Source organism: Dasypus novemcinctus, chromosome 3 (genome assembly GCF_030445035.2).
Source record: "Dasypus novemcinctus isolate mDasNov1 chromosome 3, mDasNov1.1.hap2, whole genome shotgun sequence".
NCBI lineage: Eukaryota > Metazoa > Chordata > Mammalia > Cingulata > Dasypodidae > Dasypus > Dasypus novemcinctus.
The window spans coordinates 34,691,880-34,714,214 of NC_080675.1; the positions used below are offsets into that span (position 1 = coordinate 34,691,880).

Here is a 22,335-nt window from a genome sequence, read left to right on the forward strand (position 1 = left end):
AAATAAGGGAAAGGCATAGCAAGGTCAAAAATATTTTTGGAAAGTTCTCGGTGTCCCTCACCCCACCCCAACTCTGTCATATAGAGCCTTCTAAAAATTATCTAAAATTATATTTCATCAGTCTAAACAAATTTTCCTTTGGGACTTTGCTACTTTCCCCCTGAGGTTTTCCAAGTTTGTTTCTTTTTTTTTGTCTTTTTTTTTTTTTTTAATGTTCCATTCATCAAATTTGTTTCTTACTGAAGTCAATCCAGTGCAGATAAACATGGGTGAGTGTTGGCTGAGATTTGACAAACCCACAAAGAAATCAATACTTAGAGAAAGAAAAGTGTAATAATCAAACCTTTTGCATCCAGTCCTAAATTGATGTCTTCTCCTTTTTCTATCAAATAATCTCTAAAATGTCAAATTGCCATAAATGTTTTTGCAGACCTTAAATAGTTAACTCTAATATCCTTTAAAGAGAGAGAGAGAAAGAAAGAGGAAGGGAGGGAGGAAGGGAGGAAGGGAGGAAGGGAGGAAGAAAGGAAGGAAGGAACATACCTCATCTAATTCTTTCTCCACTTGGATTTTTCTCCTTTGGAATTGTTTTATTGTTTTTAGTTCTGTCTGAATTATTCCAATTTCTTTGGCCTTTTGATGGAACTGTCCCTCCAGCTCACTTATTTGTACAGTATACTTTTGTTCCTGCATACAAAACAAAACAAAATAAAACAAAAAAACCACAGGTAAACGAGTTAGGTAAAAGGACAGAAGTCCCATGTTCTATTTAAAGTCTGGAACCATGAAGACCTCCAAAGAAGGCAGGTCAGGTATTTTTCAAATAACTTATTTTTCATATTTTTAAAAGTAATACAAACCAACTAGAGAAAACTTTGAAACTACAGAAAAATACAAATAATATGTTTAAAACCATCTATAGGGAAATGGCTGTGGCTCAAGCAATTGAGCTCCAGTCTACCATATAGAGGACCTGTGTTTGATTCCCAGGACCTCTTAGTAAAAAAAAGAAAAGAAGCATCCAGACCTGCACAGTGAGGCACAGTCCCCAGCACTGTGTGGGAAGTGGAGAAGTGAAGATGCAACCAGATAGAAAAGCAAACAAAAAAACCCCAAAACATCTATAACTTTATCACCCAACGACAACCACTGTTGTCATCTTGGCATATATTTTTTATTTTTTAAGATTTACTTTTTGTTTACTACCCCCACCCCATTGTCTGCTCTCTGTGTCCACTTGCTGCCCTCTTCTGTGACCGCTTCTATCCTTATCAGCGGCACTGGGAATCTGTGTTTCTTTTCGTTGTGTCATCTTGCTGTGTCAGCTCTCCGTGAGTGCAGCACCCATTTCTTGGGCAGGCTGTACTTTTCTTTTGCACTGGGGCAGCTCTCCTTACGGGGCGCACTCCTTGCGCATGGGGCTCCCCTACACGGGGGACAACTCTGCGTGGCAGGGCACTCCTTGTGCACATCACACTGAGTATGGGCCAGCTCCACACAGGCCAAGAAGGCCCGGGGTTTGAACTGCGGATCTCCCATGTGGTAGGCAGACACCCTATCCATTGGGCCAAGTCTGCTTCCCCATATTTTTTAAATCACAGTTGAAACCATAATATAAAACAGTTGTTTCCTGCTTTTTGTCTAACACTTTATATAGTAAACATTTCCCTACGTCATTAAAAATTATTTTAAAAAACTGTCATGTCTCCTCAAAATCTTAGTGATTTGATATTCCTTAAGAATTTACTCACTCCTCTAGTATTAGACATGCAGTGAACATCTGGAATATAAAACTTCATCCACATTTCTGATTATTTAGAATAGATACTTAGTAATGTCATTCAAATCAATGGTATGGCTATTTTATGGGGCTAGTAATTTAGGGGTTTGGGGCAGTCCTGAAGGACTGGAGGCTGCTAAAAGGGAGCACCTGACTAAGGGAGTCAGCACTAAGGGAATCAAAGAAAATCTACTCTATTTGATAGTGAAGAATAATTTCTGGGCTACAATTCCACTATGCTGAAAGGAAATGCCCCTGGGAATATTTTCTGAGGTGGATATGTATTATTTGTGGCCTCCTAGCATCTATTCCCCTTTTCTGACAGTACCCCTAATTCCTTTTCAGGAATGACCTTTTCTATATTGGATACTGTCAGGTGGGGTAGTTCCAGGGTACCCTGCCCTAAACAAGGGATGGACATGGGATTCAAAGTAGGTTATTTGGATGCTCCCTCACTAAAATTTTGATCATGAACAAAATGAGAAGAAAACTGATAATAGAATTCATGTTTCTGCTTCCTGAATCTCTAGACTTACCTTAGTCTCTGCCTGTTTCCAAACCTGGCTCTCTAGTCTTCCCACTAAATCTGTATGCTCCTTTTCCTTTCAGTAAACTCCCAGTTTCTTAATTTAGCTAGTTTCTGTTGCTTAGTTACTTGCAACCAAACTACTCTACCCTAACTAATATTGTCACTCACTTGATTGCTAACAGAATTATTTACCCAGTGGTAGAGGAGGTTGGTGGCAAGTTCTAGAAGTTGAAAGACATAAAGAATGGCTTCAAAATTTTGCCTAAAATTTGACCAGGCCTAATCATATCATGAATGAAATAAAACATTAAAGAATTTAAATGAAGGCTTAGGATTAATTTCATTTTTGTTCCAACTGAGGGTAACAGAGAAACTTTCTTCTATTTCAACTTTCACTGTTTTTTTCTCTAAAATGCATTTTTATTTATATGTACATCTCAGAATAAAAAAGGGATAAAAAATAAAAGATGCCCATCAACTGATGAATGGATAAATAAAATGTGGTACATCTATACAATGGAATATTATTTGGTTATAAAAAGGAATGAAATACTTATACATGCTACAACATGGATGAACCTTGAAAACATGCTAAGTGAAAGAAACTAGTCACAATGGGCCACATATTGTATGAGTCTATTTATATGAAATATCCAGAATAGGCAAATCTATAGATATAGAAAGTAGATTAGTGGTTAACTAGGGCTAGGGTAGGGACAGGGTGGGGAATGACTGCTTATGAATACTTTGGGGGTGAGAAAAATGTTCTAGGGAAGTGGATGTGGCTTAAGTGATTGAGCTCCTGCCTACCACATGGGAGGTTCCCAGTTCGGTTCCTGGTGCCTCCTAAAGAAGACAGTGAGCTGACGCGACAGGCAGGTCTGGCAAGTTGATGCAATAAGAGACACAAGAAGAAAAACATTGGGAAGCGGACTTGGACCAATGGATAGGGCAGCCGCCTACCAAATGGGAGGTCCGCAGTTCAAACCCTGGGCCTCCTTGACCCGTGTGGAGCTGGCCCACGTGCAGTGCTGATGTGTGCAGGGAGTGCAGTGCTACGCAGGGGTGTCCCCCGTGTAGGGGAGCCCCATGCGCAAGGAGTGTGCCCTGTAAGGAGAGCCGCCAAGCGCGAAAGAAAGTGCAGCCTGCCCAGGAATGGCACTGCACACATGGAGAGCTGACATAGCAAGATGACACAACAAAAAGAAACACAGATTCCCAGTGCCGCTGACAAGGATAGGAGTGGTCACGGAAGAACACACAGCAAATGGATACAGAGAGCAGACAATGGGGGGGTTGGAGGGGAAGGGGAGAGAAATTTTTAAAAAAAGAAGAAAAATATAATGAGACACAACAAAGCAGGGAATGGAGGTAGCTTGAGGCACCTCCTTCTCACATCAGAGATACTGGGTTCGGTTCCCAGTGCCTCCTAAAGAAACAAGAAAGACAAACAGACACAGTAAGTGCAAACAACGAGCATCCTTTGAAAAATGTTCTAAAATTTACTGTGGTGATAGCTACACAATTCTGTGAATATACTAAAATCATTGACTTGAATACTTTAAAAAAAAAAGGAAAAAGAAAATGCACTTATCCACCTTCCTACCATTGTTAGTATAATATTTTAATATAAAGTAAATGTAGGGAAGTGGATGTGGCTCAACTGATAGAGTATCTGCCTACCATATAGGAGGTCCAGGGTTTGATACCCAGGACCTCCTGGCCCATGTGATGAGCTGACCCACACGCAGTGCTGCTGAGTGCAAAGAGTGCACTGCCATGCAGGGATGCCTCCAGCGTAGGGGTGCTCCCCATGCAAGAAGTACAGCCCCACAAAGAGAGTCACCCCATGAGAAAAAAGTGCAGCCTGCCCAGGAGTGGCGCCACATACACAGAAAGCTGACGCAGCAAAATGATGCAATAAAACAAGACACAGATTCCCAGTGCCATCTGACAAGAATGCAAGCAGACACAGAAGAACACACAGCAAATGGACACAGAGAGCAGACAATGAGGAGAAGGGGGGCAGGAAGGGGAGAGAAATAAAAAAAAATAAATCTTAAAAAAAAAAAGTATACATATCCCTTGAATAATACTTAGCAGTACTCCAGAATCTTATTCTGAAGGCCAGTTCTCACTGTATAGTATCATAAATAAAGACAACAATACATATATTCTTGATTGACCTTATATCAAATCAAAGGACTTATCCTAGAAGGCTGTTTTTATATTTGCTTGTTTTTACATTTCTACATTTGCTAGTATCAATTTGTTTTGCCATTGGGCTTTTTTAGAATAAAGTGAAAGGTAACCACTTCAAAATTCCAGATGAGAGGACTAGTAAGCCGAGTTCTTTCTGGCTAGGTATAAGTAAGTATCTTAAGGTGCTTTCCTAGAAGCTTATCCAGTGACTGGTGCTTCATTGTCCTAGAACACTGAACTGTGTCACATGGTCATCTCTAACTGTAAAAGAAGCTGTTAATTATAGTAACTGGGCACATGCTGCCCACCTTAAAAAAAGGATTCTGTTATTAAGGAGAAAGGACAACTGGTAGTCTCTGTCACAATGCCAAATTGTTTTCTGAAATAGTTATGTTATACTACAATAGTCATACACTATCATCAGCAGTGTTTAAGTGCTCTTGTTATTCTACATTTTTGTCAACACTTGGTATTGTCAGACTTTTACATTTACAATTTGGTGGTTTAATGTATAATCTCATAAAGGTTTTCAATTTCTATCTCCTTTATTACTAATGAAGTTGAGCATGCTTTCTATACAATGACAAATATTGTTTCTTCTTCAATGATAAACCGTTCAAATCTTTTGTTAATAAATAAATACCCTTTTTAAAAACCAACCGATTCCTGGCATTTTGCATCAGCATGCTTTTGGCGGACTGATACATAGTTCTTTTTACTTTGACTTAGGATTCCTTGTTGGTTATATGTATAATTTGAATCTTTATCGGTTTCTCTTTTAATTTTAAGGTGTTTTACAATGAATAGGGGTTCTTAATTTTAATATAAAATTATCAAGCTTTCATTTATGGTTTGTGCTTTGTGTATTTAAGAAATATCCCAAGGTCATAAAGATATCCCTCTATATTTTCTTTAAATTTTGGTTTTCCATATAAATCCTGAATCTATCTGGTAATGATTACTGTGTATAGGGTAAAACCAACTCTCACTGGGGAGCAGGTATAGCTCAGTGGTTGATTGCCTGCTTCCCATGTATGAGGGCCTGAGTTCAATCCCCAGTACCTCCTAAAAAAAAAGAAATTATGTTTTTCTGTTTCTGGTATATAAAAATGTAACTTATTTTTGCATATTGATCTGATATCTAGCTTGGTAAATGCTAATTAGTTATAAGCATTTATTTCTAACATTTTTTTTCTTCTCTTTCTCCCTGGCTAGGACTTCAGGAATGGTGATACTGAGCATCTTTGTTTTGTTTCTGATTTTAAAGAGAATGTTTCTAGCTTTTTATCATTAAGTATAAATGTGTGCTATATATAAAGTTTGTAGTTGCACTTTATCTGGTAGGGAATTTTCCCTCTTTTTATAGTATGTTAAGATCTTTTATTATGAGTGTTGAAGTTTATTTAATATTTTTTCTATATCCACTTATATGATCATGTTTTTTCTCCTTTAGTCTGTTCATGTGGAGAACTACTTTGTAAGATTTTTTCATATTAAACTAACTTTATATTCCTGAATATTCGGATTGCTAATATTTTTTAGGATATTTTTACAATAATCACTTGGATGAATTAGTATAAGACTAGAATTATGTTCTTTGAATATTTGGTAGAACTTGCCCTTAAATCTCTTTAAGCTTGGATTTTTTTCATGGAAAAATTTTTAAAGAGTGATTTAATTTATCTATTTGTATAGAATTATTCAAATCAGGTAAAAATTTGAAATCACCTGGTAGATCCTGATATTCCAGGTTAATTAATCTTTTCTTGATAATTGAAAATCATCATTCTGAACATTCATCATTATACAAGGCCTATAAAGATCTGGGGAGGCATTTGCTAAATGACTCAAATTGATTATATATCCTAAGACAAAAAATGCCAAAAACAAATTTTAAACTGTGCTCAGTAATTTATTGTTGGTGGTGGTAGTATCAGTATTTTGAGACTGTTGATGTACTGAGGTTTAAGCTGGGTAATTAGACTGGTATCATTAAAAACAAAGATTTTTATCATAGGAGAAAAGAGATTTAGGTGAAAGATCAATAAGGTAAAGTAAAAACCCTATATTCCTGAATCTGAATTGAAAGTTTTAGAACTCATGATATATATTATCTTTAAAAAATATACATTTCCTAGCTCTGTCCACTGAAAAGCCTAGAAACAATGAAAAACTCAGGATCAGTAAACACCCTAACACCAGATGGTTTTTCCAAATTTTCTATAATAACATATTTTTTAAAGTTATCTTTAAGCTTCTGTGCAGTCCTGTATGGGCTTTAAGGTCACTGAGCTGCTCAGGACTTATTCACTTATTCTTGTGTGTCTTAAATATCTGAGCTCACCAGAAATCTGACTTACCCAGTAAGTCAATTATCAGTATACACAGATATCTCACCAATTTTTCCTTCTCCTCTTGGGCTTTTTCCTTTGTTTCAGTCAATTGCTGTTTCAGTTTTTCAATCTATAGAAAGATGGACATATAAAGTCAGTAAGGTAAAGAAACTGCTCTGTGTCCTACACTTATTAAGTAGTCTAATTTTCATATATTAAAACCAGTGGAGTTGGAGAAGTGGAGTGACGTGGGAAGAGGAGAAGGGACAGGAAATTCCCCATACTCTTAACCTGCAATAGCCAGTTTCCAAAACCTCACTATTATCAGAATTACCTGGAAACTCTTTTTGAGAAAACTTTCAAGACCAGTACAATGAGTTCCCATATACTTTCACTCGTATACACCAATTTGGGCACATTTGCTTTATTATTCATTCTCCCCTGCCATGTGTGTATACATATTAATATATACATATTTATATACATGTTTTTTTTTCTGGACCATATGAGAGTAAGCTTTCAGATTTCATGCCTCTTTAGTCCTAATACTTTAGTGTGTATTTCCTGAAAAAAAAGGACTTCTTCATTAGAAGCATGGTACAATGATCAAAATCAGGGAATTTAACATTGATATAATTCTATTATTTAATCTGTAGTTCATATAAGTTTCTTTACCAATTGTTCCAATAATGTCCTTTATTGCAACTTTACTTTTTCTGGTCCAGGACATAATCATTGATCACACATTGCATTTAGTTGTCACATATCTTCTAAGTTTTCTTTAATCTCCTTTAATCTGGAACAGGTACTCAGTCTCTTTTTGTCTTTCATAACTTTGACATTTTTGAAGAATACTGGCCAGGGTTGGGGCTGTCTGATGTTTCCTTATGATTAGATTCAGGTTATGCATTTTGGGCAGGCATATACTGCCCAAGTGGTAATGTATCCCTTTCAGTGCATTACATCACTGAGATGATGTTAACTTTAAACAACTGGTTAAAATTTTGTCTGCCAGATTTCTCCACTTAGAAGTTACTAGTTTTCCTTTAGTAATTATTAAATAATTTGTGGGGAAATATTTTTTTGACTATACAAATATTTTTCTCCTCACCAAACTTTCACCTGTTAGTTTTAGTACCATTAACGATTCTTGCCTGAATCAACGTATGATGACAAGTAGTGATTCTCCTAATTCCATTATTCCTTGGAAATTTATTAATTAGCATTGTACTGGGAGGAACTTTCCTATCTCCTTTATTTGTGTATGTATGTATGTATGTATGTATTAGTAGTATGGACACAAAGATTCTTATATTATATATTGAGATATAATCCATTAGTGTTATTTATTTTGATTGTCCCTGATTTGGCCTGTGGAAGCCCTTTTAAGGTAGCCTGTGTCCTTTAACATTTTTTTAGCACTTTTTTACTGTGTGGCAGAAAAAGATATTCTAGGCTCATCTTTTATTTTTCCTGCCCAAGTCTTGGAATAAATCATTTCCCCAAGGAGTGCTGGTTCATTTTAATAGGGAACCTGAGTAGCTTTTTAAACTATAGGCTCTTGACATGGTTATAGAATCAGAGTTTACAGGAGTGAGATATTGTTGTGTGTTTTGGGGCATGCCCGCCATTTTGCAGACTGCCCCACACCAGTAGAAAAAATGGCGGGCGGCATGATTCAGCACTGTTTCCCCCTGCTTCCTGTCCTCTCCCCGCCCCTTTTTCCCCCGGAGCCCTTTCCAAGCCATATAAGGTCTTGTTCCAGCCCTGACCAATCCCCTTGCAACACGAATGCTTAAGACGCTATATAAGCTTGCTCTGTACAAAAAGAATAAACGGAAGAAGACGACACACTATGGTGTGGCTCTGAGTGGTTCTTCCCCGCCACCTGTCCACCCCCTCTCTCGGGCACCCTGTTGTCCTCATGGTCTCCGTACACCCGCTGGCGGGGCAGGAGAGCACAGTTGTGACTATCTTAGAGCAGTTTAAGGAACACCTAGCAATTCTAAAAAATAAACTGGAGCAGTTCTAAGTCATTTAGGACAGGTATGACATATAAGGAAACTTATTTTGTTTGTAATAGATTGAACACTTTAAATACAAAAACTCTCTTTCAAGATAAAATTGTTTTCAAAACACATTTTGTTTCTGATATTTCCACAATTATTATGTCACCTTTGTAATAAGACCATAAACAGTTTAAATAAAGTTTAAGAAAATAAAACATTTCTAGGACATAACAAAATGACTGGCTAAATTAGACTATTTAACAAGAATATATTTAATCTAGTTTGCTTCTTCCACCTAATGTAGTTTCTTTGGTTTTAATGGGAAACCATGGTGGTAAGAAAACTGCATTTGCTGCAGCCAGATGCTGGTCTCTGATACAGGGAGGAGATAAGATTCACAAAATAAAAGTAATACTGAAGGGAAGCAGATGTAGCTGAGGTGACTGGGCTCCTGCCTACCACATGGGAGGCTGCTGGTTCAGATCCCAATGCCTCTTAAAGAAGACAGCAAGCTGGCATGACGGGCAGGTGTGGTAAGCTGACACAAGAGGCAGAAGAAGAAAAGAATCAGGAAGTGGATGTGGCTCAACTGATAGAGCATCCGCCTACCATATGGATGATCCAGGGGTTGATACCCAGGGCCTCCTGACCTGTGCGGTGAGCTGGCACACATGCAGTGCTGCCGCATGCAAGGAGTACCATGCCCCTACAGAGGGATGCCCAAGTGCAAGGAGTGCACCCCGAAAGGAGAGACACCCCGCATGAAAACAGTGCAGCCTGTCCAGGAGTGGGGCTGCATACATGGAGAGCCGATGCAGCAAGATGACGCAACAAAAAAGAGACAGTTTCCCGGTGCCGCCTGACAATGCAAGAAGATGCAGAAGAACACACAGCAAATGGACACAGAGAGCAGACAACAGAGGGGAAGGGGAGAGAAATAAATAAATCTTAAAAAAAAAAAAAGGAGAAAAGAACATAATGGGAGACAACAAAGCAGGGAGTGGAGGTGGCTCAAGCTATTAGACACCTCCCTCACACATTGGAGGTCCAGGGTTTGGCTCTACCTCCTAAAGAAACAAGGAAGAAGAACAGACTCAGCAAGTGAAAAACAACAAGGGGGTGGGGAGAAATAAATAAATAAATCTTAAAACATACAAACTAATACCAATTAGGTAATGGAGATACAAAAAAATTGCAGGCCACAAAACTTCTTTCTAAGGAATTTTGAAATTATTTGTATGGCTGGCCTAAAATGTTACTTTAGAATAATGTTTTCTAGAGGGCAATTTTCAAAATGTCCACTATTCAGACAGTAATTTTAAAAATGGAAATTGCCTAGGAAAGAGGTAAAAACTATGGGCGGCGGACTTGGCCTAGTGGTTAGAGCGTCTGTCTACCACATGGGAGGTCCGCGATTCAAACCCCGGGCCTCCTTGACCCGTGTGGAGCTGGCCCATGCGCAGTGCTGATGCGTGCAAGGAGTGCTGTGCCACACAGGGGTGTCCCCACGTAGGGGAGCCCCACGCACAAGGAGTGTGCCCCGTAAGGAGAGCTGCCCAGCGTGAAACAAAGTGCAGCCTGCCCAGGAATGGTGCCGCACACACGGAGAGCTGACACAACAAGATGATGCAACAAAAAGAAACACAGATTCCCGTGCCGCTGACAACAACAGAAGCGGACAAAGAAGACGCAGCAAATAGACACAGAGAACAGGCAGCTGGGGTGGGGGGGAAGGGGAGAGAAATAAATAAATAAATAAATCTTTTAAAAAAAAGAGGTAAAAATTAAATAACATTAATGCACAAACAAAATTTAATAAAATAAAATACACACAAATATTCAGTAATTTGGTTTCTCTAATTTACTTCAATATCATTTTAAAAAAAAGATTGATTGATTGATTCCCACCCCACATTGTTCGCACTCACTGTCTGCTCTCTGTGTCTGCTTATCTTCTCTTTAGGAGGCACTGAGAACCAAACCTGGAATCTCCTATGTAGGAAAGGAGTACTCAATTGCTTGAGCCACCTCAGCTCCCTGCTTTGCTGTGTCTCTCGTTATCTTTCCTCTATTTCTCCTTGTTTTGTCATCTTGTTGTGTCAGCTTGCCATGCCTGTCCATTGCGCCAGCTTGCTGTCTTCCTCTTCTCCTCCAGGAGGCACTGGGAACTGAACCCAGGTGGAAGCACAACTGTTTGAGCCATATCTGCTTTTCTTCAATATCAACTTAAATTTAGTTTTTTTTTTTAAAAAAAGATTTATACAAATATTCAGTTATTTGGTTTTTCTTATTTATTTCAATATCATCTTGAACTTAGTTTTTTTTTTAGATTTATTTCTCCCCTCAGTTTCCTTATAAATTAAAAAAAATGAACTGAATCACCATGTGATTTTATGAATACATCACAAAATCATAATGAGTGAAAAATTGCAAAAATGTGTACAATATACTACATGTAAATTTTAAAACAAGACTTCAGTATATATTTTTTACTGATACATACTTAAATAGTAAAAGTACAAAAGCATACATGGGAAGGATGCACACCATCCCCAGCATGGTGAAAATTTCCTTGGGTCTCCATGAGTCTCACAGAGGCAGAATTGAAAGAGAAGGATTTGGAATTACTCCTGAAATTCACTTTACCACCCACTAGCTATGTGACCATGGACAAGTTATCTGTCATTTATCAGGGTCAATTTCCTCAATTAAAAAACGAGAACAACGATACTGCAGCTACATGGGGTTGTCAAAAGGATTAAATGAAATAATAGAGTTAAAGCACCCAGGATAGTGCCTGGCACAAAACTCTAAAATGCTAGTTCCCTTCTCTTTTTCTTCCAAATCTAAAATATAGTTTTATTCCCAACACTTAAATGAAGCACAATAGAGATTCAACTGGCGAAAAAAAGATTCAACCTATTGGGTTCATAATGTGATTACAGATTATCAGGGGATTGCTTTTTAAATCATTAAACCTAATTATCAACATCAAAAATAGAAACACCATGCTCTTTACCTTAAAGTGGATCATAATGTTCCCTTACGGTCATCTCTGTTTGTTTCAGGTAAGAAAACATGGCACAAGAACTGAAAATAAGAGCCTATGACAGTAAAAACATTCTGAAAAAGCATCCTGCTTCAGGGAGAGTTAAGCTCAACTGAGGGCAGCAGACTTGGCCCAGTGGATAGGGCATCTGTGCGCAAGGAGTGCTGTGCCATGCAGGGGTGTCCCCCGTGTGGGGGAGCCCCACTCGCAAGGAGTGCGCCCCGTAAGGAGAGCCACCCAGAGCGAAAGAAAGTTCAGCCTGCCCAGGAAGGGTGCCACACACACAGACAGCTGACACAAGATGACGCAACAAAAAGAAACACAGATTCCCGTGCAGCTGACAACAACAAAAGCGGACAAAGAAGACGCAGCAAACAGACAACTGGGGGGGCGGGGGGTGGGAGAAAGGGGAGAGAAATAAATAAATAAATATTATAAATCTTTAAAAAAAAAAAGGTCAACCGAAGTTAATGTTTTAACAATGTGATGAGATTATAACCACACCAGCATAACCACAGAGGTAATTACTGAGGCTCAGGAGGCTTTTATCTACCTACCATATTATCTTTCTCCTGATCCTGCTTCTTTAGGTAGCTTAATACAGACATTGTGTCTTTCTCCATTTTATACTGCTGTTTCTTTAAGTCCTCATTACTTTTTGCCAGTCTCCGAGAAGTATCTCGATACTCAATCCTGGAGAGTTCTGTGACTTCCAACCTGGCCTCCCAAAGGGAGGCGTTGGCCTTGGCTCTGTCCACCACAGATTCATCTGCTTTTATTACCTTCCTACATGGGAAGAGGACATTCACAGTACATAACTATGTCTCTACTACATTAGTATTACATCTTTTTAAAAATTTGTTTGTTTTGATTGGCATTACATGGCATATAATAGTATATATTGTTGAATGAATCAGTTAAAAAATATGGATAAACAAAATGTGGATTTTACATACAATGGAATATTTAGCCACAACAGGAATGAAGTTCTGATACATGCTACATTGATGAACTTAAGACACGATGTTGAGCGAAATAACCCAGACACAAAAGGACAAATATTGTGTGATTTGGCTTATATGAAATAAATACAATGTGCAGATTTATCATAGAGACAGAAAGCAGATTACAGGTTATCAGGGGAGGGGTAGGCAGAGGGGAAATAGGGAGTTATTGCTTAATGGGAACAGAATTTCTGCTTGGGGTGATAGAAAAGTTTTGGTAATGGAAGTTGGTGATGGCAGCACAACATTGTGAATGAAATTAATATCACTAAAATGTATATTTGAAAATGGTTAAAATAAGAAATTAATATTGTATATATGATACAATAAATTTTTTAAAAAACCATATAACTGTACAATTAGTGTACACTATGAGCTTTAGTTAATAATTCTGATAAAATGGTTCATCAATTGTATCAAAAGTACAATATTAATTGAAATATTAATAACAGGGAACACAGTAATGTGTTGGGGAGGTAGTACTTTCTGTGTTATTTTTCTATAACTGCTCTACAAATGTCTGTATTTCATAAAAAAGATGGAGGGAAAGGGTGTTTTAAGTAATAAAAAAATTTAAAGAATATTATATGACTTGACTTATATAACTAGAGTATGCGAAATCTTACAGACAGAAATTACAGGTACCAGGGATGAGGGGTGGGGTGGAGTGGGGAATGGGGAATTAATGTTTAATGAGTACAGAGGGAAGGCATGAAAAGTCAAATTCACTTCATAAAGCTTTCACATCTTTTCCTTTATTTCAATTCTCCCATATTTAAACTGTCCTTTCTCTTCTCAGTCAGCCCCAGACCCTGGTTTTCTCTACTGCAAATCCATTACTTTCTGTCCCCTTTCTGCACAAGGATGCATTCATAGTGTAACTGTCACTTTAAAAAAGTTCATAGGTCTATAATAGCCCACCCACTCCCTCATCCCAATTTTTGTTGTTGTTTTGTTTTGTTTTTGGCTAAGCCTTGGACAAAAGATCAAGTCCTGTGGTATCAGCTGGTATCAGGTTTCAAGGATGGCTAAGAAACAAAGCATAATCATTTATACAGAGGTGGGAGTAAATGAAAAAAAAGGATAGAGTCAAAGATTGAAATGATAAAAGGGAAGATTTTTCAAAATCAGGATTTATTGTATAAGCATTAACAAAACACTATTCCTTATATATACAACAGTCACTAAATATATATAATGTAGTAGATAAGAAGACCACCTGTATTTGAATCCTAAATACTCTCACACACATACATATATGCATACAGCTTTCTATACTATCACCCTACAGTCCCTCCCCCAACTCCTTGTTCTTTTTCAATCCCTTTCTATGAAAACTTCCAATTTCTTCAAATTAAGGCCAGCTTCATCCCCAACTCCCCAGCCTGTTATAGCTACTGGCATCCCTTTGTAGCTGACTTAGGCATTAGTGATAGACTGACTTGCTACAATCATACAATTGCTTCCTGAAGGTATAAGGTCTAAGCTGCTCAGAATGTTGATGCAAGAAATCAGTTATCCCAAGAGGATGACAAAATACTGTCCATAGAAACAAAGCATTGTTTCTCAAACTATGGATCATGGAAGATACAAAGAATAAAAGGTCTGCTACTTCACTCTTTCTCAGCCTGCAGTACATGTACGGTAAAAAATAGAAAACATATGCTAGTGAGCTTTAGGTATGAAAAGCCCTTTGCACTTTTAAGAAGTGCTAAACTATACAGTTATTTTTTTAAAAATCATTTTATAGAATACTTATATTGATACATGGGAAGAAAAAGATGCAAATAAATATGTACATGTAATATTTTATAAAGAAGGGAATATACCAAAATACTAGTGGTTATCTCTAGATGAAGGGATTAGAGACAATTTTTGTTTTCTTCTTTGATATTTTCCATGTTTTCCAAATTTTCTGTATTGAGCATGTATTATTTTCTTAAACAAGTTCCTTTATAAACATACGAGCTGTGGCGATTCTCTTGTTGTCCCATAGATGGTAATGGATACCATGCATGACTCCAATGTGTTTAGAAACCAGCAGGATTCCATACAAGACTAGTGGCAACCTAACAGATGCAACTCTCAGCCTGCAAGGGGTTAGTGCTAGAGTATTAAGCAATTCAGGGTTCTGATCGGTTTTGGAAAATCAGAACAATTACCCCATTTGGTCAAATCTCTTAGGTACCCTTGAACCAAAAAGGATCCCTGTAAAGGCCCAAGGAACCATTTCAAATACCCAGAGATCCCTTAAATGTCAAGACAATTTCAACCAAATAGTAGAAATCTCTCAGACTTAGGAGCAAGAAAGAAAGAGTCCAGAGTATAGCTCTTGTGGAGGAAACAGAAGATCCAAGTTGAAGTATGCACACAAGCAGGCACCTAAACTTTTTTTTTTTTTTTTTTTGGCCAGTAAAAAGAATTTACTGAGAAATGGGGGAAAAGAACAGAGCTTGCTGAGAAATGAAAGAGAAGAACACAAATACCATGATTTTATGCATGCCCTTCTAGGCAGAGACAGCAGGCTTTGGTTAGTGTTGTCACCTTTTAAGCTATTAATTATTCCTCCCCTTGCTAATGCCAAAGGGTGGGGCCCCAGTTGGTATTGGTTACTCCACCAATGGTGGGGGCCAATGGTAAGGCCTTTTTGGAATATTCAGGGACTCCTCTTGGCCCCGGAAAGAATACCAACTGGGACCTCAAGGTTGAGGACAAGGTCTGGACAGGGTCTGCTGGCCATGTTGTCTGTCCAGCCAGCCACCTCCCCACTTTCATTACACTAACCTTCCTCAACTCTCCCCTCAGAAAGTTCAAACCCTTATTCTTAAGGGGGTGCTGAGGGGCAGTGGTCATTCTTCTGTAGTTACTTCGTGCTGGTTAAGGCAGTAGTACCTGTCTGACAGTGTAAACTTCTCTGGCTATTCTACTGTGGTTGAGAGAAGAAGCGTTCAGCACCGTGATTGGAAATGGATGAAATCTCTGCATAACTTATAAGGCATTGATTCTGTAGGAAATAAACTTAATTAGATAAGATGGTGGTAGGCAGGCCCAAACAGGGGGCCAGCCATGACATATTGGACCACGAGATGAGAAAGGCCAGGATGTCTTCAGAGGCTGCGTCCCCCAAAACTGACGGGAAACAGCATTCTTCTTGAGTTCTTTTATGCTGTTGGTTAACTGTTAGTTAACTCTTTTCCTTCATCACATATTTTAAGAATATGTCATGTTCTGGGCCCTCTGTTAGGTGCTGGAGATATAGGAATAATAGTTCCTATTCTGGGGAAGCTTATTCTCAACCCCCGCACTACTGACATTCTGAGCTAAATAATTCTTTGGAGCCGAGGGTACAATTGTAGGATCTTTAACAACATCCTTGGCCTCTAATCCACTAGAAGACAGTAGCAAACACCATCCAGATGTGACAACCAAAAACGTCTCCAGAGATTGTTAAACGTCCTCTGGGAGCCAATATCATCCCTCCTCCCCACCGTTGAAAACCAAGTGTCCAAGAGAAGCTTCTCTGATGGAAATGTTCTGTATCTGCTCTGTCCAATCAGTCGCCACTAGTCACATGTGCATATTTAACACTTGAAATGTGGCTTGATTGACAGAACTGAATTCTTAATTTTATTTAATTTCAATTGACTTTAATTTAAAAGCCACATAAGTGTAGTATAACCACTCTTTTGGACAGTGCAGGTCTGGAGTAGCTCCGTAATCCCAAGAAATATTATCTTGACCTTAGTTTCTTGTGTCAGAAATCAGTCTTTCCTAACTCTGTACTTTATGCATGTTTTTCCTGTAAAGTTACAACGTTTAGTAAAAAAAGAATTAATCCTTCCTTCTCATTCCCATTCCTTGCTCTCCACTAGCACTTATTTCATTCTGCCCTGTTACTTCAATTCTTTGGGAATTTACTGCCTTGTCATTAGTGTTTTTTAATAGGCAGGAGCTGTGACAATTACCTCAGGGCCCTAAATTTCTCATTCGAATGTCCCATATGAAGCAGTACAGTTTGGCATACATTTTGGTAAGCTCTGAACAATGGAAACTGTCTTTCTCAGACGCGGGAAGGGCGAGAGGAGGGTCCGACGGACCAGCGGGAGGGCGCCCGGCAGCACGCCTTCGCTGCGCGGCGCCACGTCCCGCCGGCACCCAGCCGGAGTGTCCGGAAGGTAGACCCAGGGAGAGGGGACCCCTGGGCGGCTTCTCCTTACTTCTTCTTGTCTTTGCCTTTGCTCTTGCCTTTCCTTTTGTCCTTTCCCTTCAAAGGCATTTTGGTTTCTCCAAGGACCCGGTTTCGCCGCCGCCCCAAGCCGCTCGGTCTCCAAGGAAACCAGAACGCGAAACCGTAGCTACGTCGGCCCTACCGGTTCCTGGCATGAAGAGTGCGCATGCGCCCGTGACGTGATGCCGCTGGGCAGGGCCCGATGCCGCGGGGCCGTGCGTCGGAGGGAAAGGCGGGGCGAGATCGCGCCGAGGGCGGCGGGCGGGCCCGCCGAGGCGGCGCGCGCGCGGTGAGTGTGTGAGCCGCGGAGGCGCCGGAATCTGGCGCGTGCCACGTCTCGGCGGGCTGCAGGGTGGAAAGGCGGGAGCGGGCCAGCCCGGGGACGGCGACCTGATGGCCTGGCGGCGCGATGGTGGGCGGCTGGCGCCTCTGGTTCCCTGTGGGTTGGTCCGCCCCGACGCGGTCGACGGAGCTGTCGCCCCTGTCGGTCTTGCAGCGTTTCCGTCTCTCAGCCGCGCGTTCCGCCGTGCCCCCATCCGCAGCCTGCGTGGCCGAGACTGACTAGTTCTCGCCCCTGCTCAGCCTCAGCCGCGCTCTCGCTGCTCCGAGCCTTTTGGCTTTTCCCTTTCCTGGCTTACAGCTTCTGCTAATTCAGGGATGGCGCACCCAGCAGACTTCCCAGGCCTTTTTTTTTTTTATTTTTTAATAGGACAATCTAGGGCCTTTTTTTCCCCCTGAGGGCGGTAAATGGTGGCGAGGCTGCCTCGGGTCGGTCCCAGGTCAGCCTCGGGTCCGCCCTCTCAGGGCAGCGCGCAGGGACGATGAGGAGCTCGGGCCCCTTCGAGACGGGAGCCGGGCGAGGAGAGAAGTGCTGCTGTCTGGGCTGGAAGAGGCGCGGGGGCTGGAGGAGGACCCTGGGAGGCGCGGGGTTAGGTTTAGGTGCCCATCTGTCCTGGGCGTCTGGATTACCATTTGCATCCTTACGCATCCACTGCTCTTGCGTGTTTCCTGATAAGCGCACCTAGGAGGAGTGTACTCAGAAGTATTGTTCTCATTTTTCAAAGAAGAAACTCTGTGATTACGTCTTCATTCTGTGAGAGTTAGTGAGTCATTAAGGTGGATACGGTATTCTGGGTGCCACGCTAATACTGTTCGTAGTTGAAGTACCTCTGTGCCTTAACCTCGAAGTCAAATTAAATATTTTTAAAAACCTCATTGTAGATCTCTCTCCGTTTCTATAGGGAGAATTTAATCCCTACACCCCTTCCAGAGATCTTTGGCCTTTGACGCTCCCCGCTTCCTTTTTTCCCCCCAGAGTTCATGCTTCTGAATTCTGTGACGAGAGGGGATGTGCTATTTGTTAATGAGTCCTGTAAATCCTTTTAGACATATCGTCTGTTACTATGATTGTAGCTTTTTCTGACTGTTTCTGAATTCTGTGACTAGAGGGGATGTGCCATTTGTTAATGAGTCCTGTAAATCCTTTTAGACATATTGTCTGTTACTATGATTGTAGCTTTTTCTGACTGTATTTCTCGCGCATTTTCTCCTGTTTGTATGTCATAGTCCTGTGGGTGCATGGGTGGAATCACTCTACCCTGAAGGGGTTACCTCTGATAAGGATTCTATAAAGTTAGGAATAACGTTTGTATTTCTGAAGCTCTGAAAATGTTCCCTAGTGATAACTTGGCTATATATTTGGAATTCATTCTAAATTGGTTATTGTACTTTATAATATGAAAGTCCAAAATTTTCATCATTTGAACACAGGCTTGCAGACTTATTTATAAACATGAAAATTTGACTAACAAGAAAATTTCTTAGTATATGCATAATACTTTAGTTACATGTACTTTATAGTTAATTTATTGTGTTGTGCAATATCTCTTTTGTAGATAAAACTGCTGTGGCATTAATGTGGCCAAGAGATGTGCCCAGCATTGTACTGTAATAGAGGTAGTTCTAAAATCTGTGGTCTTTTTTTTTTTTTTTGGAGATTTATTTATTTTTATTTTATTTCTCTCCCCTTCCCCGCTCCCCTGCCCCCAGTTGTCTGCTTTCTTTGTCCATTCGGTGTGTGTTCTTCTGTGTCCGCTTATATTCTTGTCAATGGCACCTGGAATCTGTGTCTCTTTGTTGCATCATCTTGCTGCATCAACTCTCCTTGTGTGCAGTGCCACTCCTGGGCAGGCTGCACTTTTTTTTTGCGCTGGGCAGCTCTCTTTATGGGGTGCACTCCTTGCATGTGGGACTCCCCTATGCGGGGGACACCCCTGCGTGGTAGGGCACTCCTTGCGCGCATCAGCGCTGTGCATGGGCCAGCTCATCACATGGGTCAGGAGGCCCTGGGTTTGAACCTGGGACCTCCCGTGTAGTAGGTGGACGCTCTATCCATTGAGCCAAATCTGCTTCCTTCTGTGATCTTCTTAATTGCCACATTCTCTACCAAAGAACTGGATGTTATTCAGTTATCTGTTGATGAGAAATGACTCATGGTGCAGATAGTAGAGCAAGAAGTTACTATTTAGCAATTTATCTGGTAGCATTTCCTTCCAAAATTTCTAGTAGGTAGCTTTACCCTGAAATTTTTGGCATTATTCTGCTGAATAAATTGCTTTGCCTCATTGTTTAGAAAGCTAATGCTTTTAAAATTTAAAATAAGCCACAGTGCTCTGCTGACATGGCTGTGTTATTCTTTTTCTGCCTAGTTTGCATAGTTCCTGGTCAAAAGAGAAATGTGGATGAAAAAATGTCGTGATTAAATCCTCATGCAGACAAGATCATTATGGTCCTGGTAAGTAAGGCAGGTATCTGGAAGTATTGCAACCTCTCTGACAACTTAAAACTGTAAATGTACTTTAGGTGCTCCTCAGTTTTTTTTTGTCTGAATTATAATGTCTTTTGTCAAATGATATTAACTTTTTCCCTATCCCATTGATTGTAATGCCATCAAGTATTGAATCATTCAATAAGCCATGTATAGAATTTATGACTATTATGAGTCAAAATAAGTATTGTATTACAATTTTTTACTTTGGTAGTTCCAAAATTGTGTTTACTCTAGCGAATCATCTGAGACCAAGTTTCTTCTCTCAAGTCATCCTTGAAATTGCTTAAGGTTAGTCAGGTAGAGATGCTAAACTATAGGTGGAAGAGATTAGGTGAACAACTTTTGATTTTGCTTCCACATAACCTTCAAAATCCTGGATAAATTTATTGTAATCTTCCAGACTGTATCTGAAGGAACTCATCAGTACTTCTGTTACTGGGAGTTGGTCACTTTCATCCTACTTTTTTATTGCACGAACTGCAAATATATCATTCTTTTCCAATGGGCATTATTTTGTGCTATTATGACTAGTTCACATCCCTGCAGAGGCATTGTAAGGGATCCTGGAGGGCCAGGATTTAATCTTACAATTTTTAACATTCACTATTTTATTTATGTACAAGATGCAGTGCCACAGATAATTCTTACCTCTTGGCACTTTATTTGCAAGATACCCCTTTTTTTTAATTGGTTGTCCATCCTGACAAAACTATGAGCACTGGTCGAAAAGTCAGTTCTCTAAGAAAAATTATATACCCAATTTCAGGCCCAGTTGTCTGCATTTTCATATTATGAATCTGTCACATTTCGTTGACTTAAGAAATGTTTAGTGACCACCAACTGTATATCAGGCTCTCTGATAACTTGAAGGATACAGTGGGGGACAAGACAGAGCCTCTTCCCTTAAGTTGCTTATAGTGAGGTATTTAAGGCTCAAACCTGGATATTTATCACTGACAATAGGTAACCTCATCAGCATGCAAACAATTAGAAATAACTACTAAACAGTGATTGTTAAGGGTGAAATGGCATAGACCCTCAGTTACAGGAATTTGGAGTCATGAGAGACTGGCATAGTCAGGGAAAGTCTACAGAAGGTGGTGGGCTGAAAGGAAGAGGGCCACACAGGGGTGTCCCCTGTGTAGGGGAGCCCCACGAGCAAGGAGTGCGCCCGATAAGGAGAGCCGCCCAGCACAAAAAAAAGTGCAGCCTGCCCAGGAATGGTGCCGCACACACGGAGAGATGACACAACAAGATGACGCAACAAAAAGAAACACAGATTCCCATGCCGCTGACAACAACAGAAGCAGACAAAGAAGACGCAGCAAATAGACACAGAGAACAGACAACGGGGGGTGGGGGTGCTGGGGGAGAGGAGAGAAATAAATAATAAATATTAAAAAAAAAAAAAGGAAGAGGATGCCTTTCTGGGAAGGTAGAACAATGTGAGCAATATTCAGAGTGTGCTTAAGAGACAGTAGTTTAAAGCATTAGTCCCAAAGTGTGGTACATGGGCTAGCAGCAGCAACAGCATCACCTGGGGTCTTGTTGGAAATGCCAATCCTCGCCCACCTGAGAATTAGAATTAATTACTAAATTAGAAACACTGACTGTGAGGCCCAGCAAGCTGTAGTTTGACAAGCCTTCCAAGTGACCCTGATGCATGCTAATTAATGATTGAGAACCACTGGAGTAGAGCAAAGGGTTCTTGCATGGAAGTAGTGGGCAAAAAGCTTTGGAAAAGTAGTTTGGGAACTCAGAGTAGAGGACTAGAATGTCAAGCAACGAGTTTGTTTTTTATGCTGCAGACCAGAGTCACCATCTTGGGGCTCGAGTGCTGGATTTGGCCCATAGATATATTCTGTTTGCCCTGCACTGTGGTTTTTTGTTTGGGGGTTTTTAAGTAGAATCAATTGTCACCATTTAAAAACCAGCATATTTTACCTAAAAGTCTGTGCCTTCAACTTATCTTGAAAACTTAGAAGATCTGACAACGCTGGGCCTTCATTCCATCATGGCAGCGATTGACTGGAGCAGGAAGCAGCTGCCTCTTTAGTTGGAACACATGCTTTCCAGTTTATCACCACTCCATTGTTTACACGTTACTCACATTTCCTTCCTGATCCTTGCAGGTGTTTGCATTTGTAACCACTGCTGTGGGCAGTGGGAAATTGACAAAAGTTTTAAGAAGGGAAGTGATGTGATTTATCTGTTCATTAATTCATTCAACAAATGTTGATTATTGAAATAGATATTATATGCCAGGTTGTATTGCACTAAGTAATTAGTGTTCAAAGATGAGATACAGTCCCTGCCATGATGCATTTTACAATCAAGTGGGCAAATGATGAAAACAGCATTTGAGGAAGAT

General features: G+C 40.1%; 2 protein-coding genes across 10 annotated transcripts in view; one reads left to right on the forward strand and one right to left on the reverse strand.

The window, feature by feature from the left end:
- Positions 1 to 17,298, reverse strand: part of BBOF1 (basal body orientation factor 1) — a 48,895-nt gene extending 31,597 nt beyond the window's left edge. For both annotated transcript variants that reach the window (XM_004455137.4, XM_004455138.5), the window contains exons 1-4: positions 17,124 to 17,298; positions 12,460 to 12,688; positions 6,909 to 6,974; positions 544 to 687 (exon numbers count right to left, since the gene is read on the reverse strand). In XM_004455137.4, the coding sequence (XP_004455194.2) occupies positions 544 to 687; positions 6,909 to 6,974; positions 12,460 to 12,688; positions 17,124 to 17,182 (498 nt within the window). In that variant the 5' untranslated portion in view covers positions 17,183 to 17,298. The remainder of the gene's footprint in view (positions 1 to 543; positions 688 to 6,908; positions 6,975 to 12,459; positions 12,689 to 17,123) is intronic.
- Positions 17,299 to 17,308: 10 nt separating this feature from the next.
- Positions 17,309 to 22,335, forward strand: part of ENTPD5 (ectonucleoside triphosphate diphosphohydrolase 5 (inactive)) — a 43,117-nt gene continuing 38,090 nt past the window's right edge. For 2 of the 8 annotated variants that reach the window (XM_058293079.2, XM_058293081.2), the window contains exons 1-2: positions 17,309 to 17,423; positions 19,843 to 19,928. In XM_058293079.2, coding sequence (XP_058149062.1) covers positions 19,920 to 19,928 — 9 coding nt within the window. In that variant the 5' untranslated portion in view covers positions 17,309 to 17,423; positions 19,843 to 19,919. Of the gene's footprint in view, positions 17,547 to 19,842; positions 19,929 to 22,335 lie in introns of all 8 variants that reach the window. The other 6 variants (XM_058293086.1, XM_071213800.1, XM_071213799.1 and 3 more) reach the window with 5 other exon arrangements.